Here is a 21,971-nt window from a genome sequence, read left to right on the forward strand (position 1 = left end):
TCATGTACTTTCCTTTTATTATTCAGCGGAGTAGTTAATAATTTACTGAAAGGTACACAGTATGCCCTTGGTAATCTGTATGTTTTGTAGCTTTTTAGGAATGTGATTCACTAACCGGTTAACTAAATACATTGTGCTGTTGAATGATTTAAGTTAGAGCAGTTCCTGTAAATCGTTAAACCTCGGCTAATCTAAGAGTTTTCGTATTTAAAAAATTAGGAAAGCAAGCTATGCCTAACACACTGAGAAATGAAAGTTGTCAGAAATAGTCTTGTGATGCATGACAATTTGCCACCATATTGTAATGGACAGTAATGCTAAACGAAAGCATGGGATAAAACTCAAATATTACTAGGACCTCTATTCCAGACAGATTCTTGGGAACGGTATTTAACTTTAATACTTCAGTATCAATGCCATTTAAGATTTTGCACTTGAACTTTTTCAGTTCCTCCACAGTAGAACAAGCTCACAGTAATCACATTTTGACTTTCTGGGTTACTGATCATTTTGCTTTTTCTTAGTTTTAATCTCCAGGGTGTTTTCTGTTGGTATAAAAATATTCTGCTTATTTGTGTAGGCAGATCCAGAACTACTTGCTGCATACACCTTAATAAATTGTACAGGCTTTTTATTGCATTTAAAGTCCTGTCTGTATGACCACATTTTTAAAAAGTTTGTTAGTTTTGGATAATATCTGCCACATCATGTAGTACATCTATACGTTGAATACTGTTTTGTTTTTTTTTAACCTGATTTCAGTTGGTATAGTGTCTTTCTAATCTTTCATTTTCTCCCCTCCCTTTTCAGTGTTGCTTTTCTTATCTCTTTGTCTGTTACCTTTCCTGCTCTGGGTTCTGTTTCTGTTCTGTACTTGTTTTCTCTCCTCAAGACTCTCCCTCTTTCTCCCCCCTCCACATTTGTTTTTCTTCTTTCTCCTTAGCTGTCTGCCCTGCCTGACTCTGCTTGGCTTTGTGTACCGATGCCAGCAAAATGAAATTTAATCCCTGAAGCTTTTTCTGGTAGTGTTTCAAGGATCAAGAATCTTGCAAAGTGTAATTAGAGGGTTCTGCATGTCAGTCAGGATTTGATCCTCTTCTTAAAATTTGAAACTGAAGTTCCATGAACATTTTCCTCGTGAGATGTATTGTAAGTTTCATAGAAGTTGAAAATTCCCCTTATGTTCAAGATTTTTTTCTAAAATCTTAGCTCAGCGCTCAGAACAGTTTAGCATGTCTTGTAGAAAGTATGGGTCAGATTGTGAGCCGCTCTGGAGAAGGGGGCAAAGAGGGGTCAATGACATGGGAAACATATTTGTATGGTAGTGGTTCCTAGGAATCCTGATCAGGGCCTCATTGTGTTAGGTACTGTACAGACACACAACACAAAGATAGCCCAAGGAACTTGCAATCTAAATACAAGACAAGAGACAACAGGTGGATACAGAAGGCAGACTGGGAAATTCCAAGGGAACAGTGAGATAATTGAAAACTGTGCGGAATTTGGGACTTCAGGAGTTTGTAGGGAACAAAGCCCTCCCCAATCCCTGTGGATCCTTAGGAAAGGGTGAACTCGGATATATGGAGATCTCCACACTAATCATTGTTTGTCTTCTCTTCTTTGATGCACATTTGCTGCAGAGCTCCTGTATGAGCCTTGCAGCTATTTCCCCTGAGGCTGCTAAGCAGCTGCTGTTGTGGGGATCCAGAAGCAATTAATGAAACTCCAAACCTAAGTAACTCTCACTCAGGCTTCTGTGTGGTAGTCCAAACGATCAACAGGAGACTGTGTGATTGGTGTCCAGCCCTCTGCTCAGCCCCCAGCTGTATCCTGAAACCCCACAGAACCTCTTCCATGTGGAGTCCCAGGAGAGGGCCCATCAGTTGGATGCTGGGAAAGAGACCGTGCTATGGAAGTGACAAGATCTAGGACACTGCATAGAAATTCAGGGCTCTTCTCCTGAATTCTCCTAGTCTCAGGTGCTAGAATCCTACTTAAAGAAGAGTACGTTCTGCTGACTCTCACTACGTAACACAGGTCTTGAGTAGAGTAACATTGGGAAATGTTTCAGGAAAAGAAAGCCTAGCATAGACAAGACCTCAATGTTGCTAACACTAATGCAGCTCCACAGGTAGGAAAGCTAGTTCAGACAAGACTCTGGGAGCTTGCTGGCTTTTTTACCGCAGTGTCGTGTAGACTTGCTCACTATTAAATAAAGAACTGTTGAATTTAAACCTTGTGAATGATAACATAATTACAAACTGCAGTAAAGGGTAAAGCTGCCTTGCAGTACTCGCAATAACAGCACGGTACTTCCAGCCCACCTTTCAATCAAGGTGGCCTTTCTCAAAGAGAAAGCGTAAAAGACTCTCTGCGGTGTTGCTGTCTTAAATTGTCCATTAATCTGTTCTGACCTATTTTTCGATGTCACACCTCTCTTCCGCACAAGTCAGCAGTTGTGATGTTTTCCAGTCTAATAAATAATTGAGATGTTTGAGAGGAACCAGAGAAGCGATGACAGCTGTGTTCAGCTCGCAAAATCTGGAGTGATGGAACCTGAGATGGAGAAATCGTGTGTCCCATTTTCCTCCATCTCCCAAAAGGACCCATTTAGCAACCATAATCTTCCAGCTGCAGAGGATAGACTGGGACTATATTTGGATGGTTTTAGAGCTGTTTTTTAAGATGGATAGGTTGCTGCTGATAATACAAAACATTTCCCTTTCTCCAAAGCTGTGTTTGCTGCATTCACAAAATTCTCAGCCTTTCTGACCTAGTAAGTGAGACCAGGAATTTAACTCCTGTCTCCTTTCATCCATGCAAAGCGCTTCCAGAGAGTTGTCTTGGATAGAGGGGCAGTCTCTGTAAAGTATATTTTGCAGAGTTTAATTTCCTTGAAATAGAAAGTTATAAATGGCCTGTTCCAAAGAATATAATTGTTAAAGCAACATCATTTTCATTGGTATGATTAAAGATCTTATGGTTATTTTCTTTACGGATTTCTGGTTTCATTGGTTTATAACTAAACGGTACAAATTTAAATAAAAATGAGTACAAATAAAAAATAGAAGTGTAAATGACATCAGTTGTAAAAACCAACCAATATAAAAGGAAATAGAGTTAAGTCTGAAAACCTGAGATCCTTGCTTCCACTTTTAATGCATACTATTTTTCCCCTCCCACAGTAACATGACTTAAGGCCAGAAGTTAGTGCTCTTTTTTAATCTAGTAGATATTTTGTTTTATGAACTTGTAAAAACCCAGGTGTTGCGTTTTGTGTGTTGGCAAGACAAATCCAAGGTAATTTTATGTTGTGTTGTCTTTGGTAAGACAGAAAACTAATAGACTTAACAATGAATTTTAGTACCTGCTTGAGCTGTTCTTTCTTTCAGGTCTCAAATGTAAGAGCCGTCTTCACATGGAGTTATTCAGGAAAGCTGTTCCTGAATAACTGCATGTGTGGACAATCTCAGCCCAGTATAAGGGTGCCTTGTTCCTGTTTAACTTCGCCCTTGCTAAACAGCTGTTCCTGAATAACTTCATGTGTAGACAAGCCCTGAGTGGGAGAAGTAGTGAGCCTTTTAAAATTATTTAACTTCGGAGGGAGTTGAAGGCACTACCACCTTACAGTATTCGGCCCTTGTATTTCTTATTCTTAAAGGAGTTTTGAGCTAGAACCAGGGTGGATTTGATTTAAATCAAATTGATTTAAATCACTAGTCAGGAAGACTCGATTTAATCAAGGATTTCTACATAAAAATGCATTCTTGTTGGTTGTTATAATCTTAATACATATTCTTCACAACTCAGCGATAGATGTAGGTTTCATTTTTAGCAGGTACATACTATACATTTTAAAAGTAATTTATTTTGAAAACTTTTCAGATTAGTTTTACAGCTATGTCAGAAAATGAACAATTGTTTGGTTATTTCATTTACCAAAGGTAATTGAAGCAGATATTTATGAAGTAATTGGGAGGTTAATCATTAATATTCGGAGGATTTTCTTGCCATGCTGTATTAGGAGGAGAACATCACTAGGCCTTGCACTTCTTTGTTGCACTGTTTGCATTTTGCATGCATGCCTGTCTTACCCACAGGTAGAGGAACTTCATTAAAATATTCCCAAACTGGGTCTCTCTTACGGCCTGCTGCCATTATAGATTTTCTGTTCTCGTGAGAGAATGGTATGGTAGATCTCAAATCAGTGAGTGCTACACTCAGAAAGACCTCTTGACTTCTGGAATATGCTGGTCAAACAGTTTCACTTTTGTTTCTACTGCCTGTCCCTCCCTTCTCATATTTATCTCCAGACTTTTTTCCTTGTCCAGATCTGTTCCACCCCCAACAATCTTCTTTCTATTCATTGAACTTTTCAAAACTTTGCACTTTTAGAGAGAGGTAAGGGATTGACTTTGTGTACACAAATTTGCAGAGGGACAATAGGGTTGAGGTCTGTTGTTTCTCACCTCTTTAGTTAGTTAGTTATTTATTTTAAAACCTTTTTGCTGTTAACAAGCATTTTATCTCTGGAGACATAAATCCACAGTTTGAGAACTGCAAAACTAAGCATCTCTGATGGTATCTTCTATACTGAGCACTGAGTCCCATCGGGTAGATAGAAAGATTAACCTAAATAATCTACACAGAAGTCCCTGGAACCCCATAAAATTGGGTCCCTAATCCATAAACTATTGGAACTCATTTACAAAACTTTTCTTAAACATTACATGAATATATTGTCTCATACTATAGAATTAGAATTTATAATCCCTATTCCATGATGAGATGTCTTTGAGCTATAATGTATCTTAATTAAAACTATCTTTAGATAGATCTTTTTTCCTCAAAAAGCATTTTATCAAAATAATCCGATTTAAATAAAAAAATCCATTTTTTTTTCTTTTTTTAAAAATGTCAGTTTTATACACCCTGCTTTCTGGTGTTGGCCATTGCACAATCACAGATCTCCTTGGCTAAGGTGGAAATGCTGTCATGTATGCACAGTTGTGCAGTAACTGAAGGAAAGAAAAGCATTGTCAAGCCACTCTTCAGGGATTTTTTTTTTATTTTTTTTAAAAATGTAATTAATTTTTATCCACCCTGGCTAGAACTCTAGACAGCATTAATGAGACTGCAGTTTAATTACTCGTATGGAAAAAACCAATGATGTCTCACACAGACGATGCTAGTGATGCCAAAAGACTTAAATGTGGGTTAGAATAAGTAAACAAGTACAGATGGTTGCTCCGAAAGCAGAGTTAAATTATATGATGAAATTAAAATGCCTGCAGTCTTGGGAGCATGTTGGAGCAAGGAAGGACCAAAATGAAATTGAATTAAATGTGTTAGAGTATTGAAGCATCAAGATAAAGGCCTTGTGTATTCTAGCAAACTTTCTGGTCACAATTCTTCTGGATGGTAGCAACAATAGAAACTATAGTGTAGTTAGGACTCAGACTAACCCTATGCTAGTGGCTAAAAACACTTGAGTCCTGTCCCCATGATTGCTTCTGTCGTTGCTCTCATGGTGAATTACAACTACAGAGTTGGCTAGCTTACCAGACACAGGCTTCTTCTAGGATAACTGTTGGTCCATTGGTTGAGCAAGCAGCTGGCGGTGGGGTACATATGCTTTGTCTAAGGTGACAAAACTACAAATGCCATTGTGGTACAAAGCAACCGGAGCATGGCTACCCATTGCCTTACTTTAATTGCAAAGGGCCAAATTGTCCCCCATTGTGGTGCTCTGTAGCTATATAGAAGGTAGGAAACTCTCAATTTCCACCATATTACTGTCATTAGGTTTGTGGGGAGCATTGTTTAGCGCCAGTGAAATAGATAGTGTTTTGGGGTGACCCGCGGAGAGAGAGAACCTCAGAAATGATTCCCGCCTACCCCCTAACATTTGCATGACAGTATGGCTTTTGCAGAATCCATGCTCCTGTGTGTTCCTACTGGCTGCTGCTTTGACTCTCCTGTCCTCTGGAGGGGTGGTTCAGGTCCTTGAGGAATACAGGAAATAAGATAGTGCTGATTGAATCAGTGTTCTCGTGCTTGCCGATTCTCCCCCAGACACAAGTTTTCAACCAGTGGAACGACACTGTAAAGAGTGGCAGACAGCACTAGAGGGGCTTTGGACTCAGGCAAAAGAGAGACAGGGTTCCATTCTTGCTGCGGCAACGCCCCCCTCCCCCCATTCTTCTCCTCCCACCCCCCAGTGCCTTTGCAGGGTCGGAATCCCCTGCACTAGTGGAAGTGAAGGGGCTGTTCCTGTTCCTGTTCCTTTTTATGGAATGAGACCTTTGGCATCCCTGAATACCCTCATAAAGGAGTTTATTACGCCATGCGCCTGAAACGAAAAACAAAATCACTTCCGAGTAGGTCTCCCTAAAGCTTACTATAAAAAGGTGCAATTCATGTTTCACACCAGGAGGGCATTCAAGGGCCCCTTGGTCTGAGAGATTTCAGGATACTGAAGTGTTTCATGTGCTGAAATTAAAAGAATAAATCTGGTTTCGTTTTGAGTATTATACAGACATATCTAGAAGCTGTGTATCATATTGGGATCCTGGTCACTTTCCCACCCCTAATTAAGGGGGGGGGGGATGTTTACAGGGCAAAAATTGCATGGCAGTTTGAACTCCATGAAGGAGTCTCAACATTCACTCTGAGCTAGGGGGAGAGGACTGCATTTAGACTTGTCCAAAAGAGGCAGTATATGCATAGAGGAGCATTGAACATTACACTTAAATTCGTGTGATAAAGAACCACGGTTGTGGGAAGTTCTCTTCTATTCCTTCCTTACAATGAAATTCTTAGTTGACAAATATTATGCAGACTCTTATGGACTCTCAGCTGTGATGTTGCATTGGAGGAAATCTATCCAGAGCCCCTTCCTGGGCCTCCTCTCTTTAAACCAATTATGAGTAAAAACGATGGCTGAGAAAAATGCAGCATGAGCGCTAAGGACCCAAACCTGAGACCCTTACTCAGGCAAATTAAATTGGAGTTCTGCCTGAGTGAGGACCTCAGGTAGGGTCCTTCATGTTTACGCTGTATTTCTTTTCCTTATCCAACTTTTTTACTCCGACTTTATTTAAAGAGAGCAGCCACTGTAAGGATCTCAGTGTAGGTTCCTTATGATACAACATCATGCCTGTAAGTCCAACTAATGTACAGTGAGAAATTGGCCAGCTTTCTAGTTTGTCACTGTGAAATAAGCCATAATTAATCAGCCTCTGTTTTGGGGGCGGACACTTCCTTTTTTTAATGACTGATTTTTAGTAGCAGCTCTTGAAGGTTAGTAAAGTTGGGCCTGCCTTTTATTAATAAGGTCACTAAAATTCTAATTATTTGAGAATGGCCATCTTTATTTTTTTGAGGCTGAGCTCTTATTTTTCATAGGGCAAGCTGTCATAGAAAAACTGAAGGCTGGAAAAGGTATTGGCTAAATCGGCACTAATATATATATGTTCTAGATACCTCACTCAGAAAAAAGATAGCACACAATAAAATGGAAGGTGGATTGATTTGCTCCCTGGTATGGATTATTGCAGGAATGTATCTTACATGCGTTGCTCTCTTATATTCAGTTTGCTGCAAAAACAGAAATGATGACTGAGATTGAGGACCAGGTATTACCTTCTTCAAAACTCTTGAACATTGCATGAAATGAATTTGACTGAACTGAAAGTGATTGTGAGTTACAACTGCAAAGAAGGAAAAGCTCTTTTCAATGAGATGGTGCTCTGTATTTATTTGTATTTGCTTTGCTTTTTAGAACAAAAGGCATGGAAACTCAGCTGAGTATGATGAGACTATTAAACACTGGAGAGGAGAGGGCACTTGAACTGGCTTTGTGAATTAACTATGAAAAGTAAGATGAGATAGCAATGTCTCAGACTTTTGGAGCAGAGGGAGCAGAAGGGGAAGTCAATCCCCTCTGGTTGGATTATATCATTTAATTTAGCACCAAAGAGGTCTGGGCCTTACGTATGCCTATAACTTTGTTTTTAGTGGAATGTTCCATTTATTCTTTTTCCTTAACAAGCAACATATTGCTGTGTTTCTAAGAGCACCCCATATTTACCAACCATATCCTCCACAAACTATATCACAACCTGTAGAATTGTGACATGGATTAAATAAATAGGGTTACAGGCTTTGGGGGGGGGTTTGTTTTTGTTTTTTGCTTGTGGAGCACGGGCAAGACAGTTTACAGTAGCTCCTTTGGACAGGAAACCTGAAAATGGATATTTACAGGAGGGATATCCATTTTATTAATTTAACTGAAGACTTTATTGAGAGAGTGTTTCATAAATGAAACAAAATGGCAAATATCACTCCAGTGCAAGAAATTTCATAGAAATAAGATATATTTTTTGCTACAGGTTTTGTCAATCAAAATTCTTGCAAGCATTTAAATTTGTAAAATAAATTCTAAGTGAAGACCTAATATTTCATGTTAGTGTTAAATTATATAGTATGCACAACCAAACTTTTCCTCCTCAGGAATAATTGGACAACCTATTTGCTAACAAGGCACTAAAATTGGAATGCATTCATACAGTGCTATAGACTTTGAAGCAGTTGCGAAACTGTTTGTTTTCCTCATGTCCCATAAAAATCAGAAGGTAGTTCCCTCAGCCTTAACGTAAAACAAATGCATATTCATGTATTGTTATGCCTCTGTAAACTGCAAACTCTTCGTTCTCTCTAAAAATTCTGCTTCTGTTATTAGAAAATGGGCTTTTTATAAGAAATAGAAGAGGTATGCTATTTAATCCATGTTGGAGAATTTAAAATCACTTGTTTGGGAGGGAAAAATAGTGGAGGTATGTTGCTTATCCCGTTGGTATATAGGCTTTTACACATAAGGAGACTGGTTTTTAAAAAAACAAATAGAAGTACAGGCTTATATTTTCAAAAGTGGCTAGTGTTTTTTGGATTCCCAATTTGAGACTCCTTTAAGGGCCTAATATTCAGAAAGCGCTGAGTACCTGTCCCCTGAAAATCAGGACCCTTTAAGTTGTCTCAAATTGAGCAACCAAAACTCATTAGTTACGTCGGTGCATGAAATGTGGTTCAGATGAGATCGAAGTGTCAAACACAACAGAAGACCATATTGGGAGCATGCAATATCAGTAGGAAAATAGCAGATGAGTTGGAACAGCAGTTTAGTAGTAAGAGAAATGTAGAAGATTTGAGATTATGGTTAGACAGCCTACCTTAATAAGGTACGCCAACACACATGAATGTTGTAACATGGGGTGCATCGACCCCTCTTTCTTAACCTAGTATGGATTTTAATTCTACACTTTTTTGCAGTTTTTTTAATTAACTTGTTAAAAATCTGTAGTGTGTAAAATTGAACAGCCCGAACATCTCACTTTACAAAGGTACCATTCTTGTGATATCTAAATGTGCGATTTCAGTATATTAAAAAAAAAAAAAAAAAAAGGTATTTTGTTGGCTGACTTCATGTGGAAAAGCTGGTATTAATAGCATGCTTACTCTGATATGACAGGGAGGTGTCTTGACTGGTGTTAGGTACTCAAAGTGGGGTAAGGGAGGTGTTACTGGAGAGAGGATTGATAAATTCAGAGACTTCAGAGGTTAGAATATATATGCCATCTTCCAACCTTTTACATTAGCACCGCTATTGTGACTGTATAATAATGTTCAGTATCATTCAGCTGCAAAATAAAATAAGCACATTGCTTTGTGCACATTATTCTGTGCAGGAACCGTGCTTAATTTACTTTAGCTTGCCTTTGAACATTGCACATATCTGTTGTAAAAGCTGGCCACTTACCTTTTTTAAACTCAGTTTGTTACAGAATTATGCAAACAAACCAGGAAGTGAGCCGGGGAAAAATAGTACAGGTGACATGTTTAAATGCATTTCACACTTTCTATTTTGGGCTCACTTTAATTTCATAAATCAGATGGTTTTCAGAGTATGTCGATTCTTGCTAATATTTGTATATTATTTGCAAAAATAAACATAGCAGTTACTCTGTTTTTGTGAGCTAATTGATATTTCATTGTCTGTTTTTTCCGGGAGCTTTTATGATGAAGTCCCAGTTCATCAAACCTAAATCTGTTCTCCAAATTATAGTTGCTCATCTCCCCATCATGCTGAAACAGGCAAAATTTCAGGTTGTGCTTCTATCTTCTTGCCCATTTCAGAATCAAGGACAAAGCCTTCCCTCATCATCTTCACAATATTTGTTTCTGTGGACTTGGTTGGGCCCCTCTTTGGCTCTGTTGCATCTCATTCTATATTTGTTCTTTCTGCCTCCGAGTCTTTCAAATATCGGACTCCTCTCTTGGTTCATCCATGTTTTGCCACACGGGTGGTGTATGCTCTCCCATGCTGTCTCCACCATCTAGAGCAGCTTCATTTTGGCTTCTTACCTAGTTTCCAATTTTATCCTTCCTGGCCCATGACTCCTAACCCTCTTTCTGATTTAAAAAAAACAATCAAATCCTTTTTCTTAGAGCCTTCTATTTTCTCCATGCTTAATTCTGACATCTGGCTCTTGCATGCCACCGCTCTCCTGCCGTATCCTCAGAAGCCACATGTATATGTAATTGAATTGTCTGATGATTAAGTCCATACAATGGACTTAGGTGTGATGCATTTGTATGAATGACATAAACTAAATATTTTAATTCATATTTCAAGCTTGTGATATAATATAAGACACCTTTTTATACATTTCCTATTTGCATATCCAGACAGTGGAATAATTTTGAAAATAAACTTGAGATTAAAAAAGTAAATTAGTTTGGTTGAATTTGCATTTTATGACTGACACATTTTGAAAATAATGCTGGCTGCCCTCATGATGCAAGTTATTAATGAATTTGGACACTTGGGAGGCTTATCTGCACAAGCTGGGGACATTGCATGAAGTAATTTTCCAGGGAATAATGCTAAAAAGTAATAATAAAGCGATCTCCCTGGCTGGTACAGACAGTGTGTACATGTGCTAGGCTATACATCAATACTGAAGTATTCCTTTAGACTAATCTAAACACTAACCTATTGGATTGTAAAGCCCCTATCTAGTCTGTACTACCGTTTTGTAAACTATAGCACAGTTAGGCTTTGTCTACCAGCGGCCTACTGATCAGGGAAACTGTTAGCGCCTTAAGCAAGAATAATAATAATAATATTATTAAAAGCAAGAATAATAATGAAACGCTGTTTCCCTAGGGGTATGTCTGAATGGGCATAAAAGGTGTTGACGCAATCCAAAAAAACCCATTATGATTCAGGATGACTTATTTGAAGCGGTTTTAACTGGCAGTGTTGTAACCTACCCTAGAGCAATGGTTCAGATATGTTAGCTTGCACTTTAACAGAGCTTTTCAATCTTATTGAGCTAACACAATTGAAAAACGCTTTTTGCCTGACAAGACAGGCCTAGAATAACATTGGTTCGTCAGCTACTGTAAAGAGGGTCTTAGAGTAACTGTGATCAAAAATTGGTGGATTAGTTAATCAAATAATGTGTATCAGATGTGGTAGTAATGTCTTTAGCTACCGCAGTTCTCAAATGCTTTTGTGGATCAAAACATGAGGTTTTGCTTAGTTTCTCAGCACCAGTTGACACTTGTTTTAAAATTAGACTATGGGTTTGTTTCAGGGCGACTGAACTGCAAACTGCAGTATTTTTTTTCTTGCCAATTCTTATGGGTATTTGCATTTTTTTTAAATGGTTAAGGAAACTCTTAATTACAGTAGGACCTTTGTAATCCCACGTGAGAGGACATGATAAACTCCAGCCATCGACTAGCATGGCGGTTGCGCATTGTGCATCATGAAAGACTATTTGGCTTTACACTGTACCAGACGACTGCATGCCACTATACTAGGTGAACGCTTACATGAGAGCAAAGAGGAAGTAACTGATGTGATGTGCGTTAAAATGAAGTGTGTTCTTTGTCAAATGAAAATGACCTTTTAAAAGCACATCCATGTTTGGGACAGTGTGACCCCGGGGACTGGAAGTCTAGGAGACTTGCATCTGATTTTCAGATTTATCATGGCTTGTTCTATGACTTTGGGGAGGTCACTTCATTCTGTGCCTGAGCTTTCCTCTCCATCACATACAGAAGATTCTTATTCACCTTTTTGAAGTGCTTTAAGAGCTATAAATGAAAAGCTCTATAGGAATGCTAAATATTAATTATTAGTGTAAGTAACTGAGTTCCCTGGTCATCCATCCCTTCCACCTCCTGCTTTCTTTGTCTTCTCTTTTAGGGTGTACTGTACTCCTTTTATTACTCATTCCATTGAAAAGACTTATAAAGGATGTTGTATTTAGAGCAAACTGCTAATGCTAATATATCTTACTTTTATAGAACAAATGCAAAGCAGCTCATTCAGAATGTAATTAAGAATCACTGCAATTCTGAACATCAATGTAAAAATAGGTGCTTAAAATATAATTTACGTTATGAGATTTTTTATTGTTACCCTTACAATTTCTTGTCCTTTATTTAATCTGCCCTTGTGTTGAATTGCTTGCTTTACCAATAGAGTAAACTGCAGTAATGGCAGTTTTCATAACTATTGCTTTACTGCTGCCTTAATGCATTATTTAGTTGGCTTTCAAAGTGTTACTTGAAAAAATGAATACTAACTGGATTGGATACCATAGGACCATTTGACCTTCACGCTGAATACCTGTTAAAAGAGCATAAAGAAAGGTTAATGTATCAAATTGGGGGAATGTGTCCACTAGGGCAGTGCTATTCAAAGTGGTGGTCCACGGACCGGTGCCGGTCCGTGAGCCATCGGCTGCCTGTCTGCGCGCACATTGGAAAAAAATTGCCAGTCCCCCACATCAGATAGTTGAGAAGCACTGCTCTCGGGTACCAAAGGAGCTTGTCTTAGTGTTGTCGTCATTAATTGTATAGAAGGGGGAATAAACAGCCCATTAGTGAAATTAAAAACATGGACAGAAAATAACATAAGGCGATTGAGCTTCAAAACATACAACTCATAAGCGTACAGGAAAGTAATTGAAAACGTACTCGATGGCAGGGACGTTTCTGGGAAACGGAAATGCTGAGTGAAACCTGTTGGTGATAGTGGAGAGCAAATTAAACATGAGACTGCAAGACCTTATTGTAGCAAAAATGTGAATGCAATTTTGGGCGGCATGTATTGCGGCATCCCAGAGCCAGAGGTAATAGTTAGTCTTCATACGTCTCTCTCTCTCTCTGGCTTTGATGTAACTAAATCTGTAACAATGTGTTCGGTTTGGGGTATCTCATTACTAACAAGATATTGACAAGTTAGAGGGAGCTCAGACAAGAATATTAGTAATTTAGGGGTTTGGTTGGGATTTGAGGAAAGGTGAAAAGAGCTACATTTTTACTTAGCTAAGGCCTCGATCCAGCAAAGCATTTAAGAATGTATGTAGTCCCATTGACGTTGGGGCTACTCGTGTGCTTGAAATTTTATGTACTTGCTTAAGTGTTTTGCTGAATGAGGGCTTTCGCGATCGCAAATGGAGATATAAATCTACAACGGTTTGAAGGGTGGAAATGCCACCAATGGACAAAAATCAGGGTGGATGGTTATGGCTAGAACCTACAAGTGATGGCCTAAAATGAGGAAGGAACTCTTTTGGCTTCACATCATCTGAGTGAGATATAGTAAATGGTGGAAAAATCTCCAAAAGTGGGGTGGTGGAAACCCTATCTCATAGGGCACTTAAATCTAGAGTGGGGAAGAACGCTAGAAAACATGCTGTGAAGTCATCTACCTGCCAATGCAGGATTGTTCCTTAATAGACATCTCTAACGCCAATAAATGTATATAAAAGTGTTGCTTTCGAAAATAGATTTGAAGTCATCCACACATTGTTCAAGGAAAGAGATTTGAAAATGGTTTTACATTTATTTTCACCAAAGTGATTGTGCATGTTTAATCTTGAGCATCCTGGTTTGCCATCTGAGAACATGGATGTGTACATGTGACTGTGGTGTCACGTGTGCATGCCACTAAGTTAGTGGTTTACTTAAATGTTTTTCTTCACAGCGAGGTATCTTCTTGCTAATGTCACTAATGGAATTGGTAATTCTTGACATCTTAAACCAAGGGAAATTTTTTAAATTCAGATACCCAAAACACCAATTAAATATTTACCCAACCACTTTTAATTTTATTAATCATCAACACTTGTTTCTGTATAATTAATTTTGCATTAACCTCTTTCAGCTGGATATGCCTAATGAGCAGATAGTTGCCAATCTGGATGCAATTATTAAGGATGTCTGTACATACAAGCCATTGAGCTATGGTAAGTAGTTTTTCCTTTAGGCTCTTAATTGAAGTTAAAGCAAATTACATAAATTAAGTAATAAGGAAGCGCTCTTCATCACTAACTATTGCCAAACACCCTACAAACACACATCACTTCATCTGCCTTTAGGATGGAGGCAGCTTTTCAGCCCTGATCCACCATGTTACTTAAACTTCATGTCTAGCTTTAAGCATATGAGTGGTCCCCTTGAGCACAGAAGCACTATTAATGTGTGCCTTGCTAAATCAGGAGTTTAGCATTGCTATGCACTAAAGGACAGCATAGGTCAGAAAATAAGCAACATTACCATACCCAACTGAGCTTGCAGGGAAGACTGTTACATAGGACTTAGTGGAATTTGGTCAGGACGAGGGGGTTGCCAAGCTAGAAGTTTAGGAAAGAATAAGCAAGCAGAAAATTCTTCCAGGCCTCTGCATCAATTCTACGCCACTGGTGGATGCCTCTTGCACTGTTGTGAGCCTTTACGTGGGTTGGATGTATGGATTCCACGGCCAGTGTTCATCGATAGTTCTACCCGACGTGGCTGCACTTCACCAGAGGTTCTGGGGTCACACATCAGCCACCTGTGCAGAGAACTGTCATCGGCCATATTTTTGCTGTTGATATTACAAATTTGTCAGTTTATTTTCTGTTGCCTTTCTAAGCAATAGGATAAGGTCACTTGGGAATAAAAATCCAGTCCACGTGTTTCCTACAGGCTTCAGAGAAGAATTGACTGTGCTCAGTGTTTTTAATTTATAATCCTAACAATGGGTTTCAGAGTAGCAGCCATGTTAGTCTGTATTTGCAAAAAGAAAAGGAGTATTTGTGGCACCTTAGAGACTAACCAATTTATTTGACCATAAGCTTTCGTGAGCTACAGCTCACTTCCTGCAGCATGCTCTTTTCATTGTTGACTTCATCATAAAGTAAACTCGCAGTGAATAGCTTCTGCATGATTGGAGGAACAGGAGTGGTTAATCAACACCTCTCACTGTTGTTACATGTTATCTGTGGTGCTTGAATTCCTGGCATGATTTTATTTCTTTCCTATAGAAAATAAACTTTTTTAAAGGGTTCAGTGTTTTAGAAAATATGTGGCTGATTGGATCACCCGAAGGATTAGTAATCAGCAGAAATGATAGAAGTCGGGCATCCTGACTTTCCAAGGTGTTTTGATAACTACATCAATCTAATAAAGTGGACATAAGCTGCTGGAGTGGCTCAGTGGTGAGGAAGAGTCAGTTTTGCTCTTCAGTGACTAATCCTTGCGACTTTAGTGTGTGGTGGTTACCACAAGGGGGTTAATTTATTTTAGTTTCCTAAAAGTCAAACGTTAACCTAGGTGTAACAACTGAAAGGTGATGTACAAAATCTACCATTCGAAGTAGTTGCTGCTAGTTTCCTGTTTTCCATTCCTCTCAAGCCCCCCTGTGCACAAGGTATAACAACCAAAAGTTATAGGATGTTTTCTTTACCGTATGTGCACATAACCATGTCATGGAACATGCATGCTTAGTGTATAGCTCTCCTTATGAAAAATTAAAAATTTTCACCAAATTAAGATTGCAGATTCATATGTTGCAACATAAAATAATTTGGATTCATACTTCCCCCAAAGAAAACCTAATGGATTTGCTTTTCTTTGGTTCCTTTTGTAGAAAGGCTCATTCTCCATTCAATACCAGGAGTCCAGCTGGCATGGGGAAGTTGTTGGTGTTTTTCCATTTATGAATGTTTGGAATATAAATGACTAATTTATCAGTTTCTGTAGATCTGCAGATAAGGAAAATTAATTCTGCTGTGTTCCATATCCCTGGAGACAAAAATATGAAATCTAAGATTATTTTTTCTTGCCTGACATACCTAATAAAAAATCAAAGAAACGCCAGCTTCCCTGCAGTCAGTGACGTTGTATATTAATGTTGAGTTGCACTTAGCATGGGGGGAAAAAGATTAACTGTTCTAAATGAGAAATTTTAAATCATCACAAACAGAGCTACCCAGGAATAATGATAACAGAGATGAATATTTAATCAAAGTGGTGATTACTTTGGGACTAGAGCAATATTGTGTTTGTTTGCAGCACACTTGAAGTTTGCATTATTACATTATTTGCCTTATTTATTATATTTCAATGCAGTATTCCATTTAAACTCCTTATTCAGTCAATTTGCAATGCTTTATTCTATTGCTTGCATTTTTTAGCACCAGCCATACATTTAGTGCTATCAAATTTTGTCATTTCCCCTTTTGATATTTCCCTCCCTGATTCCTGACCTTCCACATCAAATGGACCACTAAGCCCTTTCCTGAATCCATCTTGGCTTTTCCTTCTCACTCCCCTCTCACCCTAACTAGGAATTTAGAACCACCAGAGCCCTCACCACGTTGTTCTCCAGGTGCAAGGCACACTTCTTTGACCTTGCTGTAGCTAATATAAACACAGAGCATACTGTACTTATAACTTATTTAAAAACACAATGAAAAACACTCCACAGAATGCACTTCCCCGTGGGAGAGGATATGGGAGAGAGTGAACTGCATGTGACAAATGTTGGTCACATTACTTAATGTTCTACTGGAGGACGCTCAAATTGTGATGAGGGAAGCTTAAAAACCTGTATAACCCAAACAGAAGCCTGATCTCTCTCCTTTTCACAGGAGTGGGGCTTCCCAGCCCCTCAGCAAGCTCTGCATTACTGTTGAACCTCATTCCTTTTGTGCTTTTGAAGGGGCCTCCAGGTAGGGTCAGACTTCCCTGTCTACCCCTTTTCCCCTTTCAGGTGTGTGGCTGTGCTCACCAGGTGCTCTACCTTCCTCTCTCGCTGTCAGGTGACGTCTGTGGGGTAATGCTGACCTGGACCATATTTCTTCTGAGCGGAAATATGGACCATGCAACATCGAGGTTGATTGCAGGAGTGCTGTTCTTTATTTTCATTCTGCTCAAATGTGAAGAAGAGCTCTGTGAGATGCATATCTCTTTGGAGGTGTAACACGTTTCCTCGGTCTGATTGAGCTTTTACTCTAGAGCTCTGCCCTGTTACTCCACTCTGCCCACTGGAGTTAGTTCCCACCATCCTGGAAAATAGATGGAGCCTCTCTAAATGGTCAAAGTGGGTATTTTTAATTAATAGGTATATAGCCTCAGTTTGAAATGAGCTTTTTTTATGACCAGGGAAAATTATGTACATTACTGTACAATTTTCAAAACTCCCTAAGTGACGTATTTAGGAACCTAAGTTACTTTTGAAAATGTTACCCTAGGATTACATGTTTGGTTGCAAGAACAAGCAGTTTATAGGCTGCTAAGGCATCTGCATTATATACCGTAGTACTGCTCCAGTCAGAATAACTGAACCATAACTATATTGATTTTGAATGAATCTGTAAAATTTTAAAAACTGCAGTACTTCTCTCATAAATACACACACGTCTATAACATACTCAGATAATTAGTATGTAAGGTCCCCTGGGAAGAAAATGTAAGGGAAAAAGGAATTCAGGAGAGTTAGTAGTTTCTCAGAGTAAATATTTAAGGCAACAACAAACTATCCTAATGCAAAGAAATATAGGAAGAATCGTAAGATAGCTCGAGCAGGAGCACTTTACGTTACCTGAAAATCAAAAAGGATTACTACAAAAAAGTGGAATCATGGGCATAGCTAGAGATCAGTATTAAAAATAGCCCAAGCAGGTCAGGACAAAATCAGGAAAGCGAAGGCACAAAATGAGTTGCACTGAGCAAGGGACGTAAAAGCCAATGAGAAGAGGTTCTATAAATGCATTAGGAGCAAGAGAAAGATGAAGGAAAATGTAAGTCCACGATTTACAAGGGAAGGAGAGCTACCAGTGGACAACATCAAAAAGGCTGAAGTTTTTAATGCCTATCCTGCTTCAGTCTTCTCTTAAATAAATAATAATAAATAAAAAGTTAATGGTGACTACTAGATGCTTAACACAGTATTAACAAGGAGGGAGGCAAGAATAGGGAATGGACAGTTTAAAGAATATGTAGATAAATGAGATATATCTAAGGCGGGGCCTGAGGAAATTCACCCTTGGAGCTATAAAGAACTAGCTAAAGCAATCTTAGAGCCATTAGTGATTATCTTTCAGAACTCCGAGGAAGGGTGAGGTCCCAGAGGACTGGAGAAGGGCAAATGGGGTACCTGTCTTTTAAAAAGATAACACAGAGGACCTAAAGAATTAGAGACCAGTCAGCCTAACTTCAGTACTTGGGAAGATACTAGAACAAATTATTAAACTACAAATTTGTAAGCACCTATTGGATAATAGGATGATAAAATAGCCTACAGGGATTTGTCAAGAACAAATCATGCCAAACCAACCAAATTTTCCTTTTTGACTGGGTAATTTGGCCTAGTGGATGAAGGGGGAGAAATAGACATGATTTATCTCCATTTTAATAAAGATTTTAGCACAGTCCCACATGACATTCTCATAAGCAAACTAGGGAAATGTGGTCTGGATAAAATTACTATAAAGTGGATTCGCAACTGGTTGAAAGACCAGTTATCAATGGTTCGCAGTCAAACTGGGAGGACATACTTAGTGGGGTCTTGCACGGATCTGTTCTGGTCAGTATTTTAATTAATGATTTGGGTAATGGAGTGGAGACCATGCTTCTAAAATTTGTGGATGATACCAAGTTGGGAGGCGTTGCAAGCACTTTGGAGGACAGGATTAGAATTCAAAATGACCTTAATAAATTGGAGAATTGGTCTGATATCAACAAGATGAAACTCAGTAAAGACAAGTGCAAAGTACTACACTTAGGAAGAAGAAATTAAATGCACAACTACAAAATGGGGAATAACTGGCTAGCCAATAGTACCCCAGAAAAGGATGTGAGGGTTATACTAGATCACAAATTGAATAAGAGCCAGCAATGTGGTACAGTGGCAAAAAAGGCTAATGTCATTCTGGGGTATATTAACAGGAGTGTCATATAAGACCTGGGGGTGATTGTTCCACTGCTCTTGGCACTGGTGAAGCCTCAGCTGGAGTACTATGTCCAGTTATGAGTGCAACACTTTAAGAATCTTGTGGACAAGTTGGACAGGGTCCAGAGCAAACCTGATCTGTGGGGAAAGGTTAAGAAAACTGGATATGTTCAGTCTTGAGAAAAGAAGATTGGGGGGGAGGGAGAAAAACCTGAGAACTGTCTTCAAATATGTTATGGGCTGTCAGAAAGAGGACTGTGATCAGTTGGTCACCGTGTCCTCTGAAGGTCAGACAAGAAGCAATGGGCTTAATTTTCAGCAAGGGAGATTTAGGTTAGATATTGGGGAAAAAACTTCCTAACTATAAGGGTAATTAAGCACTGGAATAGGCTCGCAAGGGAGATTGTGGGATCCCTGTTGTTAGAGGGTTTAAAGTCCAGGTTAGACAAACGTGTGTCAGGGATGATCTTAGATATCCTTGGTCCTGGCTCAGCTCAGGGGGCTGGACTAGATGACCTTTCAAGTTCCCTGCTAGCTCTGCATATCTCTGATTCCATGTCTGTATATAAGCATCATATCAGCACTGGTGTAAACTGACAACATTGTGGTTGAGAAATAAACAAAATGGAGATCAGGTTGTCCCCCAAGACATTCTTTAACCCAGTACGGCTTGGTGATACTGCTTGTCTTTAACAACTGGTAGGAAGTAGGGGTGGATATGGCATACATCACAAGGTAAGTCAGCCTGCAGGTATCAAAAATTCTACTAGAATAATTCAGAAGTTATTTTCTGTGTTTTGTTTTTTAGGCCCATTTGTGCAGCGCTTGATTATTCGAAGTTCAACCAGTGAAGGTTTACAACTAAATCTAAAGCGTTTTCTTCCTCAAGTAGAAGAAGTGGACAAAGAAGATGTTAAAGAAGCAGAAGCTCCAAGATAGCCTGCCAGTGTATTATACTGCAAATTCTCCTAGCATTTTCCATTCAAGAATCCCCAGGAGTATTTAAAAATGTGTTTTCCTATTAATTTGTTTGTTTACTCTCAGAAATTGGTGGTGTAGCCCTGATCTCATCTTCTTTAGAAAGTTAATAAATGTCATGTTTGAGATTTCATTTTTAATTCCTGCAGTATCAAAGGTACCTTTAGACTTTGAGCCACTTTGTTTCCTCCGTGTGCAGGTGAAAGCTTTCATCAAGTTCAGTTTGTTACACATCATATTGTAATTTAACCAAAACTTACTTTATTATAAATTCCCATCATTACTATATAACCTTCCAGGGCAATAGTCTCATAATTGTGCATGCTTAATTCTTCATTAGTACTATTGGGAATGATGGGCCCAGTCCTGCAAGGTGCTGAGTATGCTCTATTCCAGTTGAAACCAATGGGAAAAGAGTACTTTGCAGGATTGGGTCCTGTGTAAGCTTTAATGCACGGTAGTTGAATTAGTTCATTTTGTTGGAGGTGGATGTAGGTTTACTAGGCAGAAATGGGTCACATTCCACTTTCTGTAACACCAGTATAAAAATGGAATAACTCCACTGCAGGCAGGTGGTGTTACTCCTGAAATTTGCAGGAAATATCATTCTGCTCTGCACACGGGGGGAGGGGATTGCAAGGAGGTATACGCTTTTTTTTGCACTTCTGTGATACATGGGCCTTTGAATGAAGGATAGCCCCTGGGGTAAGAGGTACTTATCTTTTGTTAAAATGAAGACATTCTGTTAAAGGAAGAGAGAGAGAGAGAGATCACGTGGATATACATAAATATCCTGTTTGTTCAGTTCTAAAACGGTTAACAACTGGAGCTTGGGTTCTAGGACTCTGCGAGGTGGCAGGATACCAGATCTGTAGCCGGAGCTGAACATCTACACTGCAGTTAGACAGCCCCTTAGCCTGAGGCCTGTGAGCCTAAGTTAACTGGCATGGGCCAGCCGCAGGTGTCTAATTGCAGTGTAGACATACCCCGAGAAGCCTTCCCCCCCCCACCTTGTCTTCCATCTGACACTATAGAAGACACACACATACACACCCCACCCCACCCCGCATGGGGGGCTGGGCACAGTGAGGCCAGTGGTGGAGTGCTGTTCCTGAGGTCATCTGTTTGCTTGCAGAGATTTCCTTGCAGAAGAATGACAATAGGTAGCGTTCTTACATAGATTTTCCATGCAGACTCTGTAACAGCCCTGGGGTTGTAGGACACGTGTGAGTAGGGAATGAGTAGTATCTGGGAGCTGTATTGCTATGGGCATAGTGATGGGCCAGACCTGCATATGTGCACTGCAGTTTGTCGAATTTACCTGACTACTTCAGGACATCTGTGCATCTGGCGGCCCAGAGCCCCCTGACAGAACAATGTAAAGGAAACTCCGTGACTTTCCTGTCTCTTCTGCATGCTTTACCTGCATGACCCTTCAATTCTTGGCCAATGAAAATTATTAGAGTTGGCTGAAAGATGTTTAATTGAGAGATGGCTTTTTTATGTGAAAAATATGTAAAAAGAAATTGATCTGCTATAAGTAAATGAAAAATTGATAGTTTTTGATTGACTACAAAAACTCAAAAATTGGGACTGGTTTCAAACCCCTTAAACTGCAAACAACTTTGGAATTTTTTGCAGAATTAGTGTTTAACTTTTTTGACCAGCTGTAGGGTTATGCAATCAGTTGAATCAA

General features: G+C 39.2%; 1 protein-coding gene across 5 annotated transcripts in view; it reads left to right on the forward strand.

The window, feature by feature from the left end:
- Nucleotides 1-20,403, forward strand: part of MRPL1 (mitochondrial ribosomal protein L1) — a 37,458-nt gene extending 17,055 nt beyond the window's left edge. For 2 of the 5 annotated variants that reach the window (XM_073340457.2, XM_073340458.2), the window contains 2 exons: nt 14,246-14,327; nt 20,106-20,403. In XM_073340457.2, the coding sequence (XP_073196558.1) occupies nt 14,246-14,327; nt 20,106-20,236 (213 nt within the window). In that variant the 3' untranslated portion in view covers nt 20,237-20,403. Of the gene's footprint in view, nt 1-7,595; nt 7,702-7,783; nt 8,117-14,245; nt 14,328-20,105 lie in introns of those variants that run through there. The other 3 variants (XM_073340459.2, XM_073340460.2, XM_073340461.2) reach the window with 3 other exon arrangements.
- The last annotated feature ends 1,568 nt before the right edge of the window (nt 20,404-21,971 follow it).

The sequence above is a fragment of the Lepidochelys kempii genome, chromosome 4 (genome assembly GCF_965140285.1).
Source record: "Lepidochelys kempii isolate rLepKem1 chromosome 4, rLepKem1.hap1, whole genome shotgun sequence".
Lineage (NCBI taxonomy): Eukaryota > Metazoa > Chordata > Testudines > Cheloniidae > Lepidochelys > Lepidochelys kempii.